Here is a 22,528-nt window from a genome sequence, read left to right as displayed (position 1 = left end):
GGGAGGTCATGCAAGGTAATGAGGGTAGAGAAGTAATCAGCAAATGGGGAAGGGAATAAGTGGAGAGAAACAAAGGGCTGGGAAGTCAGTATGAGGGAAGACAAGTCTCACAGCGGGGTGAAGGAATGGGAGAACCAAAGAACAAAAGAGGACCAGATTTAAAGAATACGGAAAAGCAGGGATGGAGGTTGGAGCAGTGGAACCAAACATAAAACATTAGGATCATTCTCTCTCCCTAACTGGGACCTAGACCAGAGCTTGGCTTAGAGCCAGTGCTTTTAAACTGTAATTGGATTATTAGGTAATAAGATTTTATTACACAATCTCATCAGTTTACATTTATATCAAATATAGAATGGTGAAGCGAAATCTCCTGGTAGCCCAGGTCTTAGGGTTTTTGCTCAGCAATTCAATTTCTGGTTTAAAAATATGCATTTAAGAGGCAGTAGCTTATCATGCCAGGAGTTTTGTTCTTTCCTTGGCTCATGTTTAGGTAAGACCTGCTCAGTGCCATGTTTTCTTTACACTATAACTGGATAAATAGTTGGAAATGTATCATACATGATTCTAATGCAATTTCATGTGCGTATGATTTTTTAGCAGAAACAAATGGATATGCAGGAAGAATTCCTAAAATCATTTATCCAAAAAACAATTCAATTGAAGTACAACTGGGTGAGTAAAATTATTGAAGCCATTGAAATCACTAAGGGCAGATTAATATACATGTTTAATATAAAACCAGTTAAATTTCATTGAATGTTCTGAAACTTGATGAAGCATTTTAAAAATTCATGTCAAAAAATGTTGGAAAATTTTAGCAGGAAAATAATTGAATAGAAGAATAAAGAGAGATCTTTTCTAGTAAATAGTAAAGTATGTTTAATTATAAAGCAACAATATGTAAATACTGGTATTTGTATACGAATAGAAAGATTAAAGCAACATAATGGAAAACAATAAACATATCCTAGAAAATACAACAATTTAGTAAAGGAGATTTGTGGCATTTAAAAATATGTAGGGAAGGAGAGACATAGTGTGTGTGTGTGGTATGAGTGTAACTTTTTAAATGTGAAGAATATGTAATTCATTCTTTACCTCAGACATAAAAATACATTTTTGATGAATTAAAAAACTACATATAAAAATAAACCCACAGAAGTACCATTTAAAACTGAGATAAATTTATACCTAACCTCAAAATGATGTACTTTCTATGCATAAAATCAGTGGAAGAAATCACAGAAGATTAAAAATTATACTCACATAGAAGCTGCAAATGTCTATATACAGGAAAAATGGTAAAGTTAAAATGTGAATGACAAACTAAGAGAGAATGTTTGGGACAGAGATCTCAAAAAACAGGTAATATCATTTCTGTACAAAAATATCAACAAATCAAGGACTAAGAATAATCCAAATGAGGCAAATGAATAATTCACAGAAGGAAAAAAAAAGACTAACAGAGTATGAAAATATATTCATCTGAAATAAAAGAAATGTACATGAAAACAATGATATGTATCTAAGAAATTGGTAAGTATTAAAACATGTAAATACCAAATATTAGCAAGTATAACATAAAGGGTGTTCTAATACATTAGTGGCCACAAATACAAGCGATCCCTTTAAAACATTTGTGTTTAAAGCTCCTCAACCGTTTTCCATCTCACTCAGAATAAAATTTTATTTTGAATTCAAAAGTTCCTGCATTCCCAACATGGCCCTCCACAGCTGACTTCCCCTTGCCAGTCCTCACACTGGTAAGCTCACACTTGATCTCCTTGATATACCTGTGGTTCCTTGAACATCTCAGGCACATCTCCACCTCAGGGACTTTGCATATGCCTTTCCCTCTGCTTGAAATGCTCTTCCCCACACAGCTCTATGGTCCCTTCCTTCACTTCCATCGGGTCTCCAATGAATGTCATGTCACTTGACCACCACATTAAAACAGCACCATTCTGGGGTGTTTGGGTGGCTCAGATGGTTAAGTGCCTGACTTCTGTTCAGGTTATGATCTTGGGGTCCTAGGATTGGGCCCCACATTAAGCTGAGTGGGGAACCTACTTCTCCCTCTGTCCCTCACTCTTTTCATGCTCTCTTTCTTGCTCTTTCTCAGAGAAATAGATAACATCTTAAAAAACAAAAACAAAGCACACCTCACTCACCATCATGCTCTATCCCCTGAGCTCTGTTTTCAGTAAAGTACTTATCACTACCCCACATATTTTGTCTTGGTATCTCTAATTCTATTTGAATGCTCCTTAGGAGCTGTCATTTTGTCTGTTTTTTTCCTTCCTATATCACCAGTGCTCAGAAAAGTTTGTAGAACAAAGCAGATGCTCAAGAAATAATTGCTAAGTAGCTAAATAAATGAATGGACTGGCATCAACTTTGTAGAAGGAAATGCCAATATGTGCTCAGAACCTTCACAAATAACTTTTGACTCAGTATGTTCTAGATGGTAAACCACATACAACAGAAACAGATCCCCAGGGCCCCAGATAGAGACAGATAGATAGACAGAGAGATAGATATTGTGCTTACCATGTTTAAGGAAGGAAAAGACATGATTGCAACTTTAAAAAGACAACTGCAGACTTTTAAAAAATGACCATATCAAATTTGAAAAAGAACAAATCAAATATCAGAATTGATAAATATAATAACTAAAACCAAAAACTCAATAAAGGGTTTAAGATTTTGTTTATTTATTTGTCAGAGAGAGAGAGAGAGAGAGAGAGCGAGTGCACAGAGTGGCAGAGGGAGAAGCAGGCTCCCTGCTGAGCAAGGAGCCCGATGTGGGACTTGATCCCAGGATGCTGGGATCATGACCTGAGCTGAAGACAGCCACTTAACCAACTGAGCCACCCAGGTGTCCCTCAATAAAAGATTTAGAAGGTTATGAGACGCCTGAAAAAAGTTACTGAACGAAAATATAGGTCAGGAAAAAAATGCCTAGGATTAAGCACAAAGAGACAGAAGACTAAGAAATACAGACCTAACATGTATGTAATTGCAATCCCAGAAGAAAGAGAAAAGAGAAAATGGGAGCAGAGACAGTATTATTTAGGTGATAACCTGAGAATATTCCAAACTGATAGACACATTAATTCAAAGATGCTGTAAGCTAAGGAGACTCAGCAGGACAAATAAAGGCAAACCTACACCTTGAAATACCAAAGTGAAACTGCAGAAAACCCAAAACAGAGGAAAAATATCTTAAAAGTTAGGAGAAGAGGAAAAAAAAACCCCATCCTCTATGCACAACAGTAAGCCCACTGTTTGAATTTTTGATGGAAAGAGTGGAGGTTGTCTGCTGAAAAAAAAAAAGCGCTGCTAATTTTATAGTCAGTGAAAAATATGACAAACTAAAAAACGACAAAATTTGTTGAGCACAGTCTTACACCAAAGGAGCTACTACAGTATTCTTTAAGCAGGAGGAAATGTTTCTAGATTGTGAATCAGCTATGGAGGAGGGAAGGAAGGAGCAAATGTTGGCAAAAATAAGTGAGTAAATCCAAATGAATCGTGACTCTATGAGGCAATAATGATGATGACTGTTCATGGAATTTAAAATATATATGGAATTAGAATTCACAACTGCATTTGCCTGTCTGTTGGGAGAAGGCTAAAAGCAATTGCATCCTAAGACTTTACATTCTCTTAGAAGAGGATAGAAATAATCAATAATATCAGACTTTGATAAGTTCGAGGATCTCTGTTTTAATATTTAGGGTAACCCTAAAATAATAATAATTTCAAAGATAGAGCATTATATGGAATAATTAAAAAATAATCAAGAGGAAGGTAAGAGGAAATCCAGAAGAAGGAGTCAAAAGACAGCAAGAGGGAAAAGACAGATACAGGACAGATGCTACAAAAAAAAATATATATATATATATATATATATGATATATGATATATATGATATGATATATATGGATAGTTGATTTAAATGTACATCTGTCACCGATTTCAGGATGGACTAAACGCTCCAAATAAAGATTGTCATACTGGATTTGAAAGAACAAATCAAAACTCTGGGCTGTTTACAAGATGCTGGAAGAGAAAAGAGTAGAAAATGATATATGGTATAAACACTAACCAAGATAATGTTGGTATAATTATATTAATATTAAAGTAGATCTGAAGGTAGAATCCATTATTAGAGGTGAACAGAGATCCTTCATAATGACTAAAAGTTCAATAGTGAACCTGTAGATACATAATAACATGGCCTTAAAAGTGTGTGTTTGTGCATGTGTGTGTATACATGCAGAAAGACACAGCCAGTTCAGGATTGAGTCCACACTAATAATGGAATAATAATAATGACACTTTGCAAGGTAGCTGGTAGAACAAAGCAAGCAGAACACCCTATCGCGACAAACAAAACGTGCCCAACACATGGCCTAATATTCATATCATAGAACCCCGAGCCCAGCTGCTACAGATTACACATTCTTTCTAAGCAAAATGAAATGTTTAATAAAGGGAGGCCTGGGTGGCTCAGTTGGTTAAGCTCCTGCCTTCAGTTAGGTCATGATCCCAGGGTTCTGGGATCGAGCCTCACCTGGGGTTCCCTGTTCTGTTCCTTCCTCTCCCTCTGCCAATGCCCCCAGCATATGCTTGCTGTCTCTCAAATAAATTAATAAAATCTTTAAAAAGAAAAAAGAAATGTTTAATAAAATCAACTGTATATTGGACTGCAAAGCTAGACTTTATAGAAAACAATAGAATAAAAAAACTCTCTAGATATCTTATGGATAAAAGTAGAAATCAGAAAATATTTTGACAATGAATACTCATGAAAAGTTATACCAAGGCTGGTGGGATACAAAAATTTGATCAGAGCACGCTTGATAGCCTGAATTAGGAAAGGAAGCTAGTTGAAATATCCATGAGATGCAAGCTCACCCCTGAAGACAGAAAAGGAGAAGCAAAATGAATCCAACAAAATGGGAGAAACGAGGTGAGCGGTAATCACAGACAATAGTGAAATAGTAAATGAACATGCAATTGAGTGATTAACAGGAAAGAACTTAGTTTTCTGAAAAGTGGAACATGATTGCTAAGCCCCTGAATGATTAAGAAAAGAGAGAAAGCACAATCTGAAGGAAAAAGAGACCATCACCATAGATCATACACATGAGAAAGGTCATAAAAGAACACTCTGGAAAACCTAGTGCCAAACAATTTGAAAATCTAAAAAGAAATGGGCAGTTTCCATAAAAACCAGCACATAGGATCTGGCACAAGAAGATACAGATTTCAAAATTGGCATATGACTAGAAATAAAAAATCTTGTCATGAACAAAATTCTAGATCCACCTGGCTTTACTGGTGAACTCTACGAAACATTTAATAAAGAAATCCAACAGATTTAAATAGTTTCACAGAGTAGAAAAAGAAGAAACAGTTGTTAACTCATTTTATTAGGTCAGGAAAATCTTGACACTTGGATCCAACAAAGACGTCGTTATAAAGGAAATTTCAGGCCAATCTCATTCATCAACACAGATGAAAAAATTTAAGCACATTCTTCTTTTTTTTTTTTTAATTTTCAGTGTAACAGAATTCATTGTTTATGCACCACACCCAGTACTCCATGCAATATGTGCCTCCATAATACCCACCACCTGGCTCCCCCATTCTTAGCAAATTTATTTTAGCAGCATACCCAAAGAGTGATACATTACGGTTCAGTTGGTTTATGTGAAACAATGCTAACTTGCCTCATATTATGTAAGTCATCCTTTTTTATTTTACATAACAAACCAAAAGAGAAAAAATAATACACTTATAGATACTGAAAAGTCATTTAGAACGCCTGAACTAGGAATTTATTATTTAAAAAGAAAACACTCTTTTAAAACTAGGAATGAGAGACTATGGACTCTGAAAAACAATCTGAGGGTTTTGAAGGGGCGGGGGGCGGGAGGTTGGGGGAACCAGGTGGTGGGTATTAGAGAGGGCACGGATTGCATGGAGCACTGGGTGTGGTGCAAAAACAATGAATACTGTTACACTGAAAAGGAAAAAAAAAAAGAAAACAAACAACAACCTAGAATGTAAGGGAATGCCCTTAATCTAATTTTTAAAAATCTATCTTTAGAAGCCTATAGAAGAAACAACACGCTCAAGACTGAACTATTAAACACATTTCCTTTGTTTTGAGGGTAAGCCAAACAGATTTTAGTTTTTGCTGAATTTGGTAAGTTGATTATAATGTTGGTATGGAAAAGTAAAGGCTGAATAATAGTCAAGACACTTTTAATGAAAAAGAACTAGCTGAGGGATTTGTACCACCCGATTTCAAGATTTAATAAAAAGCTACCGTGGCTTAGAGAGTGTAGTTCTGATACAAGGTAGACGGTGGGTTAGAATTGAAGGCCCAGAAATCTGCCATATTATGCCCTTGATTTTGGTGAGGCTGACACTGTACTAGGAGAGATGTGATCTCTTCAACAAGTGGGACTTGACAATGGGACAGAATATGGAATAAAATAAAAACTTGACCCCTTTCTCACACTGTTTATAAAAATAATTTCAAGTGAGTTGTAGATCTAAGTATGGAAGTCAGAATGATGCATTTCTAGGAAAAAATCCTTCATGATTTGGGGTAAGGAAAGATTAAAAAAAATAAAGACATATTAGTCAATGATTAGTCTTTTTTTTTTTTTTTTAAGATTTTATTTATTTGACAGAGAGAGATCTCAGGTAGGCAGAGAAGCAGACAGAGAGAGAGGAGGAAGCAGGCTCCCTACCGAACAGAGAGCCAGATGCGGGGCTCGATCTCTGGACCCTCAGATCATGACCTGAGCTGAAGTCAGAGGCTTTAACCCACTGAGCCACCCAGGTGCCCCTCAATGACTAGTCTTGAGGTAGAATTTGACAAGTACGACTACAGCAAACATAGGAACTTCCATTTATTGAAAGACAAGTCCACCTACCAGAAGGCGAAGCAGACCGCTGTGACGGTTTACAACAGAGGGCACCAACATAGCCAACAAAGGTCTAAAAACGTGGTGGAGCAGGTGCCATCTAGGGCAGTGAAAATTCAATCCAAGGTGTGAGATCAGACAGCACCGAGCTGGCGAAAATAAATAGACTGACAACAGCACATACTGCTGAGCCTGCCCTCTTACATGTGCTCGTCTACACTGCTGGTGGGAACGTAAATCGGTACAGCCATGCTGGGAAACGATGTGGCATCTCTTTTAAAGTCGAAGATACGCATCACCTACGATCTACCGATTTTACCGGTAGATGGGCATGTGTACTGTCACAGACATGGGCGTGTATACAGGACAGGTGTGTACTGGCGCCCCAGGAGGTGTGCAGCGGGGAGCAGTCTTCACACGGAGGCAAACACTACAGCGATGCAGGTGTGTGGCGGAGCAGCAGTACAAGAAATAGAGATGCACTAGTGTATTCTCTTCACTGAGTAGAGTAGAGCTACGTGCAACAGCACAGATGAGCATCACAAACAAAACATGGGGCAACAGAAGCTACAGTTCAAGTGTGAATGCGGAAGTGTTAGAGTATAAAGCAGGCAAGGGGCGGGCATGGGGAAGGCTTCTGGATTTCCGGCCAATCTACTGTTTCCTGATGGGGTCAAAGAGGTATGGATGAGTGCTTTGCATTTATGTCCTATACATTTTACTCTACATGGGTTGTAGTTCCTGATTTAAAAAAACAAAAAAACCTTAATTCCACCTAGAATAAAGAAACATAGATTGTGTAGAAATAATTTTTTGTGTAGAGTAAATAGATGGAAGGTATTAGGCTCAAGGAGCAAAATAAAATAAAAATAGAAAACCAGTAAATATAAAAAATAAAAATATAAAACTATTAAATATAGGAGTGCCTGGGTGTCTCAGTGGGTTAAAGCCTCTGCCTTCAGCTCAGGTCATGATCTCGGGGTCCTGGGATCGAGCCCCACATCGGGCTCTCTGCTCAGCGGGTAGCCTGCTTCCTCTCCTCTCTCTGCCTGCCTCTCTGCCTACTTGTGATCTCTGTCTGTCAAATAAATAAATAAAATCTTTAAAAAAACCTATTAAATATAATTTGTGACTGTGTGTGATGGGGTCAAAGAGGGGTCACGATTGGTGAAGTTTCTTTCTCTCACATGTGACCTTGGGCAAGTCACCAGTCGATCTGAACTTCAGTGTTCTTATCTGTAGAGCCTCCTCTTTCCTGATGGTAGGAATGTTTTAAAGGTGAGAAGACTGAAGGAGACGATGTGTGTGAAATACTTTGTAAAGTTCTTTGCTAAGTTTCCTAAGACTGGTAGTAGTGTCTGTGTCCCAAGCTGGTGATACTTGGCCGCACATGGGTATCTCTTTACAAAATAGACATTCTGGAAGTTTCCTTGTCCCTGTGATCTCTGTCCAGGGAGAGAATAAAGTAGAGGAACATTGATCTCCGGGGTGAATTTTTGGTAACCAAATGATATTCAGGATGTTGTTTAGGTGACCACTTTTTGGTAGGCTTTTCACGTAACATTTATGAATTTTTTATAGGCTCCCCTCTTATTGTGGACTGCAATATCACAGACACTAGGGATAATACAAATCTCCGGTGCTGGAGAGTCAACAACATGTTGGTGGATGATTATTATAATGAATCCAGACGCATCAGAGAAGGATTTGAGTAAGTGTTGTGTTTTTCTGGCTTCCCTAAAAGCTGACAAGAATTTCCTCACTTAAGTTATTTTGTTGCTAGTACTACTTTTGTAGATGCTTCTCAATGGCTCCTCAACCCTCTTTGGCTTTGCCTCTCAAAGATCTCCTCAGCGCTGCGCAGGGCCGAGCTTCTGGTTCAGAGAAGCGTGAGGCCCATGTTATCAAACTTCTCACGTCCTAGTTAGACACATGAGGCAAAACATCAAGTATGGGCTTCACGGAACAAAATCTCTTTCTCTCAGCTAGTCCTTAAAACCAGCCTCATTCCTATTTCGTTATATCATGACCCATAGATCCTCAAGGCTTCAGTAGCCAAGTGGGCAGCAGCACAGGGACTCTTGGGGGAAACAGGACTTAATCATGAACTAATTGCATGGTAGAAACCCAATTTGTGGTGGTCTAATTGGGGTGGCGTCAAGCAAGACTCACTAGTCCGAGGGATGGAAGAACTGGTGTTGGGTCCATGTAGAGTAGGTAAATTAGCCTAAGTGGAGATGACCAGGGGAAGTCTCTGGAGGGCTGAGGATGCTGTCTGTCCCTGTCCAGAAGAAAATGCAAGTCTGGAATGGCCACCATGCATGCACCTCACCTAGCTAGTCCATGAAGCATTCTCAGGGTAACGTGATGGCCCAAAGTGTTCTCTGGAGAGAGAATTTTATTCTCTAGACTGAAGATGATACTCTGTGCTGGGGAACTAGGACTCATGTATAAATGATTGGCTCCTTTCTTTTATAGATCACACATTTTTTTCCAGAAAGATATTTTTTACACAGTGAACATAACCTTCTTGGAAGTGAAAATGGAAGATTATGGCCATCCTTTTGTCTGTCACGCTGGAGTGTCCGCAGCATATTTTATTTTAAAACTCCCAGGTAATGGTTTTGAGGGATACACACTGTTCAGAGGGTTCAAAATGATGACAAGGAGACAAGTGTCTCCTTGTAGCAAAGCGATATTCAGTAGGGAAACTCAGCATTAATTTCTTGTTTGGCATTTGATGGTTTTAATCTCATTTCCAGAGCAGAGGGGAGGTCAGTGCTCCTGAAGGCAATGAGTGACCAACTCAAGAATATCGGGCCGTCACTCCTGACTATTACCAGGGACTTTATGACTCTCATAAATATTGCACGGCACGGTCTTCTTACTGTGACCATTGCAGTACCAAGATCCCTGAAGTCTATACGTTATAGGTTCCCAGACCTGGGTCCTCCCAAAGGAGAAGGTGGCATTGTTGTTCCAAGAGCTGGGGAAGGACAGAGAGAAGTGGAAGGATGGGAGGGAAGTGTGGATCCATCTAAGAGTTAGAAGCTAGAGGCTCAAACATGTGGTCAGGATCAGATCAGGGACCTGCGTGCAGAGAAGTTCCACTTGGCTGTGCTGGGACTTAATCAATGGATTGCTATTTCGATTGACCCAGAATGCATTTTAGTTATTGTGCTTTATCGTGACATTTATTTAAAGACATATAGTAGTGCATGGGGTGTCTTTGATCTCAAACTGTTTGCAACATGGTGTTACCTAGGGCAGGTCATGATAAGCTCTTTAGGGAGTATTTTTAAAAAAATGATTGTGCTCTTTGAACATGTTTGAACAGAAGAAAAGAGAATTTTCCCCTCTCCCCCCCCCCCCCCATACACACATACATGCATACACACCTTCTTGTGGAGACTAGAACACCAGGAAGGGACTGAAAAAGGAAGTGGTGTATGCGGTGGGTTCTAAGAATGGAGAGACTTTCTCTTCCTCTGTCCTTCTGTCCTTCTTCCTCTTTCCAAATTCTCTCCTTCCCAGAGCCTCCTTCTGTGCCATCACTGGTCTTGGGCGGTGGCAAAGGAGAAAGCTGTGCTGTTCCTCTTCTGGGATGTGTAGGTGCCTGAGCCTGTTTTCAGGGACTTGACATTCCAGGAGAACCGGTTCTCCTTCTTGATCATCTCCCACCCACTGCTTTTGCCATAATCGCTCTGCCCCGTGTTTGCAAAGCAGAGCAGGGGTAGACACCCTTTCTGCCCTTTCCCAGACTGTGCCTTGCAGACAGGCCCCCGGTGCAGACCTTGTTGGCTCAGGGAGGATAAGGGGGGAGTTTGGCTCTCGGCCAATCTCAGGGAGACAACAAGGATTTTCAGGGGAGACAGCTGATGGCTCTTTATGTATGACAGGTATCGTGCTGTCAGTTTTGAGTGCCTGTGAAAGCAGTTATGACAGTGGAACAATCAGGAATGTGCCACAGAACCACCGGGGAAGGTCTTCCAATAAGCATGTTCAAGACTGTACATCGGGAGAGTCTAGTAGTGTTGGCTAAGCGAGACCTGGCAGTGTGTGTGTTTTGAGAGCAGTCCTCATGCCCTCAAGCCCAGCTGTGGCCACCATGAGGAGCCAGGCTTCTGCAGAATTTCCCTCCCCAGGTTCCCAAGGGCATGTTTCCTTCCTGAAATTCACGGGCTACACCAGATTATTCTACTCCCATGTACCTATTATATTTAACTGTAAGAAAATACTTAAGCAGAATCCTCATTGACCTCTAGTACCTGTCCATTTGGCATTTGTATTATCATTATTATTGGATTATTTACATCTTTATTTGCTGTCATCTGTAGTTCCAAATGTTCAAGCTTACTTGATAGGAGGACTTCTCGCCTTGGTAGGCGCAACAGCGTCTGTCATGTACCTCTACAACATTTTTAAGATCGACATTGTACTCTGGTATCGAAGTGCTTTCCATTCTCCCGGGAGCAAAGAAGGTAAGTGCGGGCAACCACAGCAGATTGCCTCCTCCTTGGCTTCCGCTCATCTGTATAACCATTGTAAATACACTTTATTCTATTTTACTAGCTTGCCTTTCATGTTGTTGGCAAATTGGGAGGAAGGGCTCTCCCTGGAATGTCTCATGCTTCACTTGATCTTAGCCAAAAGGCCGAGAAGCGATTAGAATGTCTCATGCTTCAGGGAAGCCATTGGTTCATGGCCACAGGCATTGTTCAGTGGAATGAGGCTTGCAGCCTGGTCGTGGCTGAGCAAATCTTTGCTCAGGAGGAGCACATCAGCTTCTGGGCCCCACTGTGACCATTTTGGAGAGTTCTCACACCTACTGCTATTTTCCAAAGAGGACAGCTTCTCCTAGAGCGACAGAGGGCTTCCCACCCGCACTGCATCTTCAACGCAAGGGGGTGGGGCGTGAGCAAAGTTGACATTATGGAGGGAGATGAGCTGCCTGTGGCAGGAGCTCTTTCTAGAAAGATTTAAGTGGCTGACTCGCAAGGCTGGGGAGAGACCTGGGTTTGCATCTGGTTCTCCGCTTAGTCCCCTGTGATCTTAGGAAGTGTTGAATGTTCTTCTCTTTCTTGGCTATAGAATGAGAGAAAAAAAGAAGCAAGGAGGGAAGGAGAGAAGGGAGGAAGGAGGGGAGGAAGGAAGGAAGGAAAGGGAGGAAGTGGGGAGGGAGAGAAAATGTTCAGAGCCTGCCTCACAGAGTATTATAGGAATAACTGAGTTAATGTCCAGGAAGGCACTGAGCAAGGACCTGGGGCCCAGGGACACCCTGGAGTCCGAAGGCCAAAGCTACCTGCCTTGGCCACTCCGCCCCAGGTTTCAGTCTGGTCTGTGGAGCTCCCGTCCTGCCAATACATCTCAACACACAAATGCCTCAGTGTGATCCTGAAACTCTGAGGAACAGGCACTTCCCACCATTGTGGTGTTTTTTTCCTTTCTATTTGCATTTTATAAGTAGGCTCCAAGCTCAGCCTGGAGCCCAGTTTGGGACTTGAACTCATGACTCTGAGATCAAGACCTGAACTGAGATCAGGAGTCGGATTCTTAACCGACTAAGCCACCCAGGAACCCCTACCCCCAAAACCCAAACCCCCCAAAAGTGTGTTTTTAAAATTCTGTGCTATTTTCTTGTTGTCTCAGAATGGTTGTGATCTATTAAGGCCTTGGAAAAAAGTAATAGTCTGCTTTAATGTCCCCTGATTGGATGGAAAATTAACACATGGCAGAGAGAAGTCCACATGCTTCACGTGCACAGAAATACGTACATCTATGCCACTCAGGTCCAGAGACGAGCGATGAGGACTGGAGTGGGAATTCAGGGATATATAAAACATATAAAGCATGCAGCACAAGTTGTTGTCCATCAGTTTGAGAAAACAGCTGTCCTAACTCAGACTTTATTCTAAGCTAAATTTCCGAATTCAAAACAGTTAGTCCTGGGGCAGTGTAGAAAGCAACGTGTTCTTTCTTGAGAGCCAAATCCAGTCAGGGAAACCTGACTGTGCCTGTCCAATGCCGCTGAAATCCCCTCCAGTCCAGAGGCCCTTCGGCTGGATGTGGGGTCTCTCTTCGGGGCTCTGGTCCCCGCAGGGCCACCCTATGCCTATGCTCCCACCTACGAATGTGACGGAGGAGACCTGCGTGCCCCCACTTGTCTTTTCTGACACACACACATGAGTGGCCCACCTGCTTTCTGGTTACTGACTGAAGGGACATTGGGGACACTTCAGTGGTGTTCCCATATCGCTAGTCCTGGTGCATGTCTCACTCCCTGACTCAACTGGGACTCCCAGGAGCATGAGAACCCAGGGCTGGTGCAGCTGCCTGCCAGTGAGGTCGAGTTTAGCAGGAAGAGAAAAAAGGAATAGTGACTCACCCAGAGCAGGGGGAGCTGAGCAGATGACGGACTCAGGGAGCCCCACCCTCTGCAGAGACTGGGCTCCACCCCAAATTCCGGCTGAGAGTTTGGGCATTGGACCTCAGTGGGCCAGGGCTCCTCTTTCCTTCCCTCTTTCTTTCTTTCTTTCTTTCTTTCTTTCTTTCTTTCTTTCTTTCTTTCTTTCCTTCCTTCCTTCCTTCCTTCCTTCCTTCCTTCCTTCCTTCCAAGATTTTATTTATTTATTTTGACAGAGAGAGACATAGCAAGAGAGGGGACACAGCATAGGGAGTGGGAGAGGGAGAAGCAGGCTTCCTGCCAAGCAAGGAGCCTGATGTGGGGCTTGATCCCAGGACCCTGGGATCATGACCTGAGCCGAAGGCAGACACTTAAGGACTAAGCCACCCAGGTGCCCTTCCTCTTTCTTTTTCTTAATTCAGATAAGTGCTTGTATACTTTATGACTAAATGTCTAATCTCTACAGTTCCATCTATGAGAACAACCCCTATAAATTCCTCTCTGAGTGTTGGCTTTGACAATGAGCTTGTGATGAGACTTAAGTTTTGTCCCAGTTGCTATTTCCAGCATTGTGTCCCTGGGGGATATTTTCTGAGTTATGGGGGGAGCTTGTGGAGTAAGGGGTGGCAAATAGGAATGAAGAAATAGACAAATTGTGTCCTTCTTGTGATAAATTATTATCCCAGCTGCATGAGTTAGGCTTTATAACATGAGTAACGGGTATAGCTCAGTTTTATTGAGTTATCACCTGCCCTAGTCCATGGGTTCTGTATATTCTCTAGTAAAGTATAGGAGTGACTTCAAAAATTCTCTTCCAGGTGTGCATGCGTGTACAAAAATATAAGGGTTAGTTTATACATCTAGAGAGATTTGCATAGGTCTCACCACCTTCCAAATAGGTTTGTGGAGAATATACATGTAGAACACAACAATTAAAAACGAAAACAAAATAGGTACAGTGAACAGAGGGTAGAATGGTAAAATAAAGCTTGGGGGTAGAACTGATGACAAATCTTGGGCACTTTTTGAAGATGAGTTGGCTTTAGAAGTAAAGGCAAAAGCAATGACAAGATGCATTGTGTGGTGTTCACAAATACTCTTCAATTGCTTATGAGAGCATGTAGCTTCTTCTGGGACCATTTTCCGAGGTAGAGTTTTTGTGGGGAGTCCTCATCTTAAAAGGGTGTAATATAATGAATCTTGTCTATGACAACATTCCTGTGATAAAAGTGGTAGCATGTTGAATGTGACTTTTCTTTTAGTGTCTACCATGTTAGGGCTAAAAGGCCAAACCTCATGAAATTATGTCAAAGCACTTATGTGAAGGCCAGATTGATTCTGTCTGATTTTTCATTGGGTCCACTTTGATAAGGTTTGAAATTTATCAATAACATAGAAGAAATTAAGGGGTTGAATGATCTTTTAGCAATCTCTCATAAATATGAATACACGCCCATAAACTCTTGTGTTTCTGTGCCAATGGCCCATAAAGGCACATGCAGACATTTCAGCATCAAAATTAGGGCTGAATCTCCTTAGGAGAAAAAAGGAGCTTGGCCAGAACCTAGATGAACTGTCTAGGTTTATCCACTATATAGAGGGAGACTGTGGGAGTATCTGCCAGCAGGCCCTTTCCTTAAAAACTTACCAGTAGGTCTACATTTCTATAGTTTTCTGGGTGAAATAGACAGTTGGGGGGTGGGGCATGTCAGACTCATCTTTATCTATTGCCCATTGTTACCTTCCCAATTGCTGTTACAGTTACTATGGCTGGGAAGCAAATTACCTCAAAACTTTATAGCATAGAGCAGCCATTTATTTTGCTGATGGGTTCTTCGGGTCAGGATGTGAAAAGGCACTGCAGGAATGGCCTGTGCCACCTCCACAATGTCTGGGAACCCCGCTGGAGGGCTGTCTTTTGATTTTGGCTATTAGTTGGTGGCCTCAGTTTCTCTCCCCAGGGCCTCTCCATGTGGTCTCTCTTGTGTGGGCTACTTTGAGCTTCCCCACAGCACAGCAACTGGCTTCCAGGGGCTAGTGTTTCAAGAACAGGAGAGCCAGGAAAACCCATACTTTCTCTTATGACTCAGACCCTGAATTTCCAGAGTCAGTTCTACCACATTCTATCTGTCAAGGCAGGTACAGAGTCCTAGTCAATTTTAAGGGAGTGGAAATGGATTCTACCTCTTTATCGGGGGTGTGGTCAGTTCTGAAAGAGCCCGTGGAACTGGAAATATTGCTAGGGCTATTTTCTTAAAAAATGCAATCTGACACACTTGCACAGGACTAATCAGGGATACGCTTTTGAAGTTTCTTCCTCCCAATTCTCATCTCAGCCACACCAGAGGGAGTGGTAGACTTGGGTTTGAATCAAGGCTGACCACTTAGCTGCTCAAAGGCCACAGAAATAACATAGCCCTGTCTGTCTCAGCGTTTTTTCCCGTAATCCGAGGATACCAATGTGACCCTCACCGTGACTATGACAGCCAAAGCTGGCAGGCAGTTGTCTGAGAGCGCCCTTCAAAACCACAGGCTGACGGGAAAAACAAAATGGCCTCAAGCTTGATTTTTTTTTGCTATATTGGTGAATAAATGATCGATTGATCATTTGCAAGTTCTGAGAACCCACTGCATTTTGAGAATGAGCCACCAAGGTAACATTTCTACTCAAAAGCTTAGAAAGAAAAAAAAAAAGACCAAAAAGTTGGGAGCATTTTATATTTTTATCTTCTAAAAGGTGTGGGAGTTGCTCACTACCCAACTCTCTTTTGTCTCTGAGTCTGCACCTCTCTTTTCTTTGAAAAACAGGGAACATGGAACACTGTCAAGAGAGAATTCACTTAGCAAAGATAGGTTTTTGTTTTGTACTGTTTTTTAATGATCAGGAAGAAAGAGAAAGAGCCTGAGAGAAGAGAGACATGAGTGGCAGGTTTTCTGACAGAGGTGGTGATAAACACAGATTTATAGACAAAAATCACTGTATTCATTCAGGATGTCTGCTATGTGGTGAGAAGAGTACCAACCCAACCAATCCTTCATCATAAAAGGATGAAATATTATCAAGATTTTAAGGAAATTTACATCCTTTCTAAAATGTTTAAAAATAAGCCTTCATGAAATCTTAATATTTTTTTTTTCATATAGCCTCTGGCTTTAGAAAGTCAAGAGTATGACAACAAATTTAATTCAGAAAAATACCCACTTACGGAGTGGTGGTTTAGACTAGTAACGTTGAAGACGTTGCAGAAGGAGATTTAGCTGGGTTGGGTTTCTGCAGACTCCAGACACAAATTCATCATCCTTTTGGTACTTGCTTTATGACCCCAGTTTATTAAAAAGCTGATTGTCTCATGATCTAAAACTTCTCTCTCCCCCATAGAAATAGAACATCCTTGAGCCTCTGTAAAATCCAATTTCATTCAGACATTTGGCAACTACGATAGAGACCACCTCTATCTCAGGTCCTTAAAGGTGGTGGTTGGTATGAGAATTTATGAAATGAGAAAAGGCTATGTGTAAACTCTAAAGTTCTGGACACATTTTAACTACAGCTCTTCCTTGATTTATGATGGGGTTGTAGCCTGATAAACCTGTCATAAGTTAACAATATCATGATTTTAAAATGCATTCGATGCATGTAACCCACAGCCTACTTTTAATGTGCTCGATACTTACATTAACCTACAGTTGGGGAGAATCATCTAACACAAAGTCTGTGTTACAATCAAGATTGACTGTCTGATGTGATTGATTGAATACTGTCCTGAAGGTGGATAACTGCATGGTGTGTGGGTACAGATGGTTGTTAGTATATGGACTGTTGAACCTGGGGATTGTGTGGCTGACTCGTAGCTGTGTCTTTTTACCTTGCCCAGCATCAAAGAGAGGATAGGACCACATATCGCTAGCCTGAAAAAGATCAAAATTCAAAATTCAAAGTATGGCTTCTCCTGAATATGTATTGCTTTTGTACGATCATAGAGTCAAAAAAATCATAAATCGAACCCTCCTAAGTTGGGGACTGTCTGTACTATTATTTAGATGAAAACTTGAAGTATACAAGTATTCTTTCTTTGGGCTCAGAGCCACCTTTCTTTTCAAGTCTGTTCACTCAAACAAACTTCCATGAACAGGGAATAAAAGACAGCCTTCCTTTTGGGTCCCCTTAGGTTGGCTGTGAATTTCCTAATAGTCTGGGGCTCAAAAAATCACATTTTCTAATGAGATGTTCACTAGAACCTTCTATCCCTGCTAGAGCTTCTTACTCATTCACATGACCCCTGAGTAGAGCATAAGCATCCCCCTTCCATGCCCTTTTCAAGCTCTCCCCTTTCTTGGCCTCTTTACCTTCCACTTCATTTTTTCCTAAACCAATTAAAATCCGGGAACTGCCCTCCATCCTTTATGAATTTCCCCCAGAGCTCCAGGCTATGGAAGTTTGATTTCTTTCCATCTCTCCTGTTCATTCTGCCATGTTATCTTGTAGCACCTCATGTTTTTATTTCCAAGTCTCTGAATGGTCTTTCCAGTTAGATCTTGTGTCTTGTTCATCTGTTCAGAGGTGGCCACAGTGACTGTTACTTGCGGTTGGTTACTCAATAGATGCTTAGCTCATTCGGTGATGACAAAATGTGCTGTTGTGTGGGACGTCTCCGTACTGCACAACAGATTCCTGGAGTCTACTCAGAGGCTTGGTCTCTATAATGCCATATGCAATTGCAGTGACGAAATTCTCTAGTGGGTCTGAATCACGAGAGACTGGACCCATTTTGCCTGGTGCAGTTATGACAGTCCACCATTGCACAGGACCCATCCGGAGTGACATTGATGGAAACTCCTGCTTTCAATTCTCATTTTTGCCATGGGGACTGGTGGACTCAAGTCAAAGGAGTCAGGTTGGAATTGGGGCTGTGTGATCTTGGAGAAATGATTCTTACATAAGGGGGAAAGGACCATCTTCCTCATAGGTCAATGCCAATGTGTTAGGAGTAGCAACAGTAATTGACAAATCATTGGAGGTTCAATGTGGACAAATCTGAGACTTAAATTCTTCAGGGGACCTAGTCATAAGGGGTGGAAACCCACACTTTTGTGAGTTTTCCCTCTAGAAGCCTGACCTGGTTCGGACTGTAAATATCAAAGAAAAAATTTCTTTGTGTTTCCAGCAGGGGGAGGAGAAAAGTCATTCTGAAATATCCTAGAGCACTCTGTTCTTATTAACAAGGCTTGACCTCAGGATAAACTAGTTAATGAAAGCCTTACCTGCTAGGATATTATCAGAGCCTAGCTGACTGCACAGAAGGAAATACCCAACTCCAGCCCAGTCAGGCCATCCTGCCCCATCTAAGCGGGGATAAATGACTGAGAAATGTTCACAAAGTTCATAGTCCAGAGTCACTAAAGGATCTAATCACAGGACCATAGAACACATCCCCTCCCACCACACCTCACCATCATGTTACTAACGGCCAGTTTATAGCACTTTCTTTTACTGGTACATTCTATCCAGCTTCAGAGAAAAGTATAAGAATATTAAAAGGCAAATGCACAATTTGAAGAGACAGAGCAAACATCAGAGCCAGAAATGGCAGGGATGTCGGAATTACCAGGCTGGGAATTTAAATCATCCCTGATTAGTGTGCCAAGGGATCTAATGCATAAAAGCAGACAGCATGCAACAACAGATAGGCAATGTAAGCAGAGAGATGAAAAATCTCAAAAAGGACCAAAAACAAAGCTAGCCATTAGGAAAACAAAACAAAACAAAACAAAACAAAACAAAACTGTAACAAAAATGAAGACTGCCTGTGATGGGCTTGTTAGTGGAATGGACATGGCTGAACAGAGAATCTCTGGGCTTGAGGCTATCACACTAGAAACCTCCAAAACTGTAAAGCTAAAGGAACAAAGTCTGGAGGAAAAAAAAGAACAAAGTATCCAATGAGTGTGGGACAACCACCGAAAGTGTAACATACATGTAATGGGAATACCAAAGGAGAAGAAAGAGAGAAAGGAAGGCAAGTATCTGAAACACTAGTGATTGAGAATTTCCCCAGATTAATGTCAGACAGCAAACTGTAATCCAGGAAGCTCTGAGAATACCAAGCAGGATGAACAAACAAAAGCCTAGGGTTATCATTTTCAAATTACAGAAAATCCAAGATAAGGAAAAAAATCCTAAAAGAAGCCAGAGGTTGGGGGGACAACTTACCTATCATGAAACAAAGATGTGAATTGCATTCAGCTTGTCCTCAGAACCTATGCAAGTGAAAGAGTATGAAGCAAAATATTTAAAGTGTTGAGAGAATGAGAAGCCTAGTGTGACAATGTTGGCACCAAGAGAGCCAGCTGATCACTCTGAAGTCATTGAACCCAAGGGAAAAGGACCTCATGGGACCAAGCCAGATTTTTGCTCCTGTTAACCTAAGAGAATTTGGTACGAGTAATTCCGTGAGTTTATCCCATTTCCTTTTCAGATGGCAAGATCTATGATGCCTATGTCTTATACCCTAAGCCTCAAAGAGAAATCCAGAGCCATGAGGTAGACACACTGGTGTGGAAGATTCTGCCTGAGGTGCTGGAGAGGCAGTGTGGATATAAATTATTTATATTTGGCAGGGATGAATTTCCTGGACAAGGTATGTTTTGAGTGAGGTTTCAAAGCCACAAGTAAAAAGGAAAGGGAAGTCTCTTTTCCTTCACTTCACAAATGGGCGTGGGGAGGGCTTGGGAGACTCTGCTCATCTTCCCCCATGGAACCACAGAGAGTCTCGCACTTCCTCAGCCCACAGTCCGTGAGCCAAGTTAGGACCAGTTCTCTTCTCTCTGGGGCTCGTTCCTGTTACAGGATAACTGGGATTCCTGGTTGAAATAATGTGACTCTCACTATGAGTAACACGAACAACTGACCAATGACAGCCTTGGCCAAGAGACCACATGGTAAAAAGAGGTCATTTGCCCTCACGTCCTTGAGACTAACTGCTGAGTATCCTCCATCAGTTCAAATATGTAAATCAGCTCATATTTAAAGATGATTTTATAAACCTTAACTACCCAGGTTTCTCCTACATAAATAAAATAGAATTTATTTATTTATGTCTCCCATAGAACAAGAGTGTAGCTTTGGGCACTGTGGGTGACATCTTTGAGCTTCAACTGTCTCATCTGTCAAATGAGGAACAGAGTGCTTCCCTGACTCGAGCGAGAGAATGAAATGAGATAAAATCTGAGTGGAGACCAGTATGGAGCTTAGCGCATGTTAGACATCTGACAGATAAAGTTTCCCTCTTGACCTACATGTTTTCTTTCTTGGGCTGCTATACAACAAATGGCTAAAATTTGGAATAAACCTCCTTCACTGGTCAAGAGGAAACCAAGAGGACTACATTAGAGCATTTGGTAGCGGCCCACTCTGGGTTGTTTGGAGAGGTGGCCAAGTACTTTGGATTTGTAAGTTGCTTGTCTCTATGGTGAGAGACAACCACATCCCAGCCCACATCTTTTCAAGTTATAAGATCAACCTCCATGAGGAAGTGAAAATCTGATTTAGTGCTCGCCGTAAACATGGGGAAGACTTCAAATTTCATAAGCATATTCTTTCACTCACTTATTCAGCAAATATTTATTGAGCACCTGCTATGTGACAGGTAATATTCTAGGCACAAGAAATAGAAAAATAAACTGAAGAGAAGAAGAACATGAGCTTGGGGAGGTCACAGTCTATTTTTATATTCTAAGAATCAGGAGGATATAAAAGTTACTATTTATTGCTAAAAAAGGCCAAGTTTCATCTGTAGCTGGATATTTCCAGAACTATCCCCAAGAAATCATCAGGTAGTGTTACTAATTTGAAGTTAGTCCTATAAATCCTGGGCATTTAGTTAGCTACAGCACAAGAAGAAAACACAAACAAAGATTAATACAGCATTTGATCTATCTACACTTTCCCTGTCCCTTTAAAATATATTTATTAAAAAAATGTGTTTATCATCGACTATATACTAGACCTTCAGTGAAGTTGGTGATAAAAGTTAGGCATGGTAAAACCCTTTTTCTGAGTAGGTCACAGTCCGTGGGTGCAGCCAGTGAGCTGAGGTAAGTGACCTTGCAGCAACCAACTACCAAAAAAATATGACTTATGAACACAAAGGGCCAATTTTTTTAGGGAAAATCAGAAAGGTTTCACAGAAGATATGATAAAAGTTAAAAAAGCAAAACAAAACCACTTTTGTTATCCATTCCTAAGTGACATTTATTTTAAAATCTATGTTGTCCTTCCAGGACCCATTTCTAATATTCTCAGAGATGAATCTAGGCTCTTTCACTCATGCGATAGTCTGCGTCTTCTTTATTTCCAGCGGTGGCCAACGTCATCGACGAAAACATCAAGCTATGCCGGAGGCTGATCATTGTCTTAGTTCCCGAATCCCTGAGCTTTGACATGTTAAAGAACATGTCGGAAGAACAAATTGCAGTCTACAATGCACTCATCCAGGATGGGATGAAGGTCATCTTGATTGAACTAGAGAAGGTCAAGGACTACACGGCCATGCCGCAGTCAATTCAGTACATCAAGCAGAAGCACGGGGCCATCCAGTGGAGTGGGGACCTCACAGAACAGTCACAGTGTGCCAAGACCAAGTTCTGGAAAAAAGTGAGGTACCACATGCCACCCAAAAGGCCTCCACCATCTTCTTCCGCCCAGCCACTGAAGCACATGTCCTGACCCCTCCTGGTTGGCTAGTGGGGGGCCGACATGGGGTTGGTCACCTGTGATGGCATTGTTGGCAAGAGGTGGTTCACGGATGGCATGGATGCCTGGCATTTGGGCCGTCGGCTTGAAGCTTGCCGTTGTGTCCTTGTTGTGGCAGGACCTCTATCTGTTGCTTGTTTGGGTCAGAGCTCCCTCTTTAGGGAAAGATGTCACCCTTCCAGAAGGCCTTCATTCACTTATGGACTCTAATGGGCACTCCCCATACACAGAGCCCCTGGGGAATGGGACATGGAGGACTGTAGAGTGGCAAGTGAGATGTCAAGAAGTTTGGTGTGTGGTGTGGCATCTGTGGGGCCAGAGTCAGAAGTTAGGGGATGGCAGGAGGTAATCTGTGGGCTTAGAGAGGGCTGGCAAGGAGAACTGCAATTTTTCTTGACCATAATCTTAGCACATGGATAC

At 41.5% G+C, this 22,528-nt stretch overlaps 1 protein-coding gene across 1 annotated transcript in view; it reads left to right on the top strand.

The window, feature by feature from the left end:
* The window catches only part of LOC111155924 (interleukin 1 receptor like 2), a 33,758-nt gene extending 11,531 nt beyond the window's left edge, over nucleotides 1-22,227 (top strand). The window contains exons 5-10 of the mRNA XM_022516402.1: nucleotides 601-675; nucleotides 8,535-8,664; nucleotides 9,432-9,568; nucleotides 11,291-11,434; nucleotides 19,833-19,994; nucleotides 21,714-22,227. Coding sequence (XP_022372110.1) covers nucleotides 601-675; nucleotides 8,535-8,664; nucleotides 9,432-9,568; nucleotides 11,291-11,434; nucleotides 19,833-19,994; nucleotides 21,714-22,081 — 1,016 coding nt within the window. The 3' untranslated portion in view covers nucleotides 22,082-22,227. The remainder of the gene's footprint in view (nucleotides 1-600; nucleotides 676-8,534; nucleotides 8,665-9,431; nucleotides 9,569-11,290; nucleotides 11,435-19,832; nucleotides 19,995-21,713) is intronic.
* Nucleotides 22,228-22,528: the final 301 nt, after the last annotated feature.

Source organism: Enhydra lutris, unplaced genomic scaffold (assembly GCF_002288905.1).
Source record: "Enhydra lutris kenyoni isolate GAN:26980312 unplaced genomic scaffold, ASM228890v2 scaffoldscaffold44, whole genome shotgun sequence".
Lineage (NCBI taxonomy): Eukaryota > Metazoa > Chordata > Mammalia > Carnivora > Mustelidae > Enhydra > Enhydra lutris.
The sequence above is the reverse complement of the archived record's forward strand: the minus strand, read 5'-3'. Positions and strand labels throughout refer to the sequence as shown.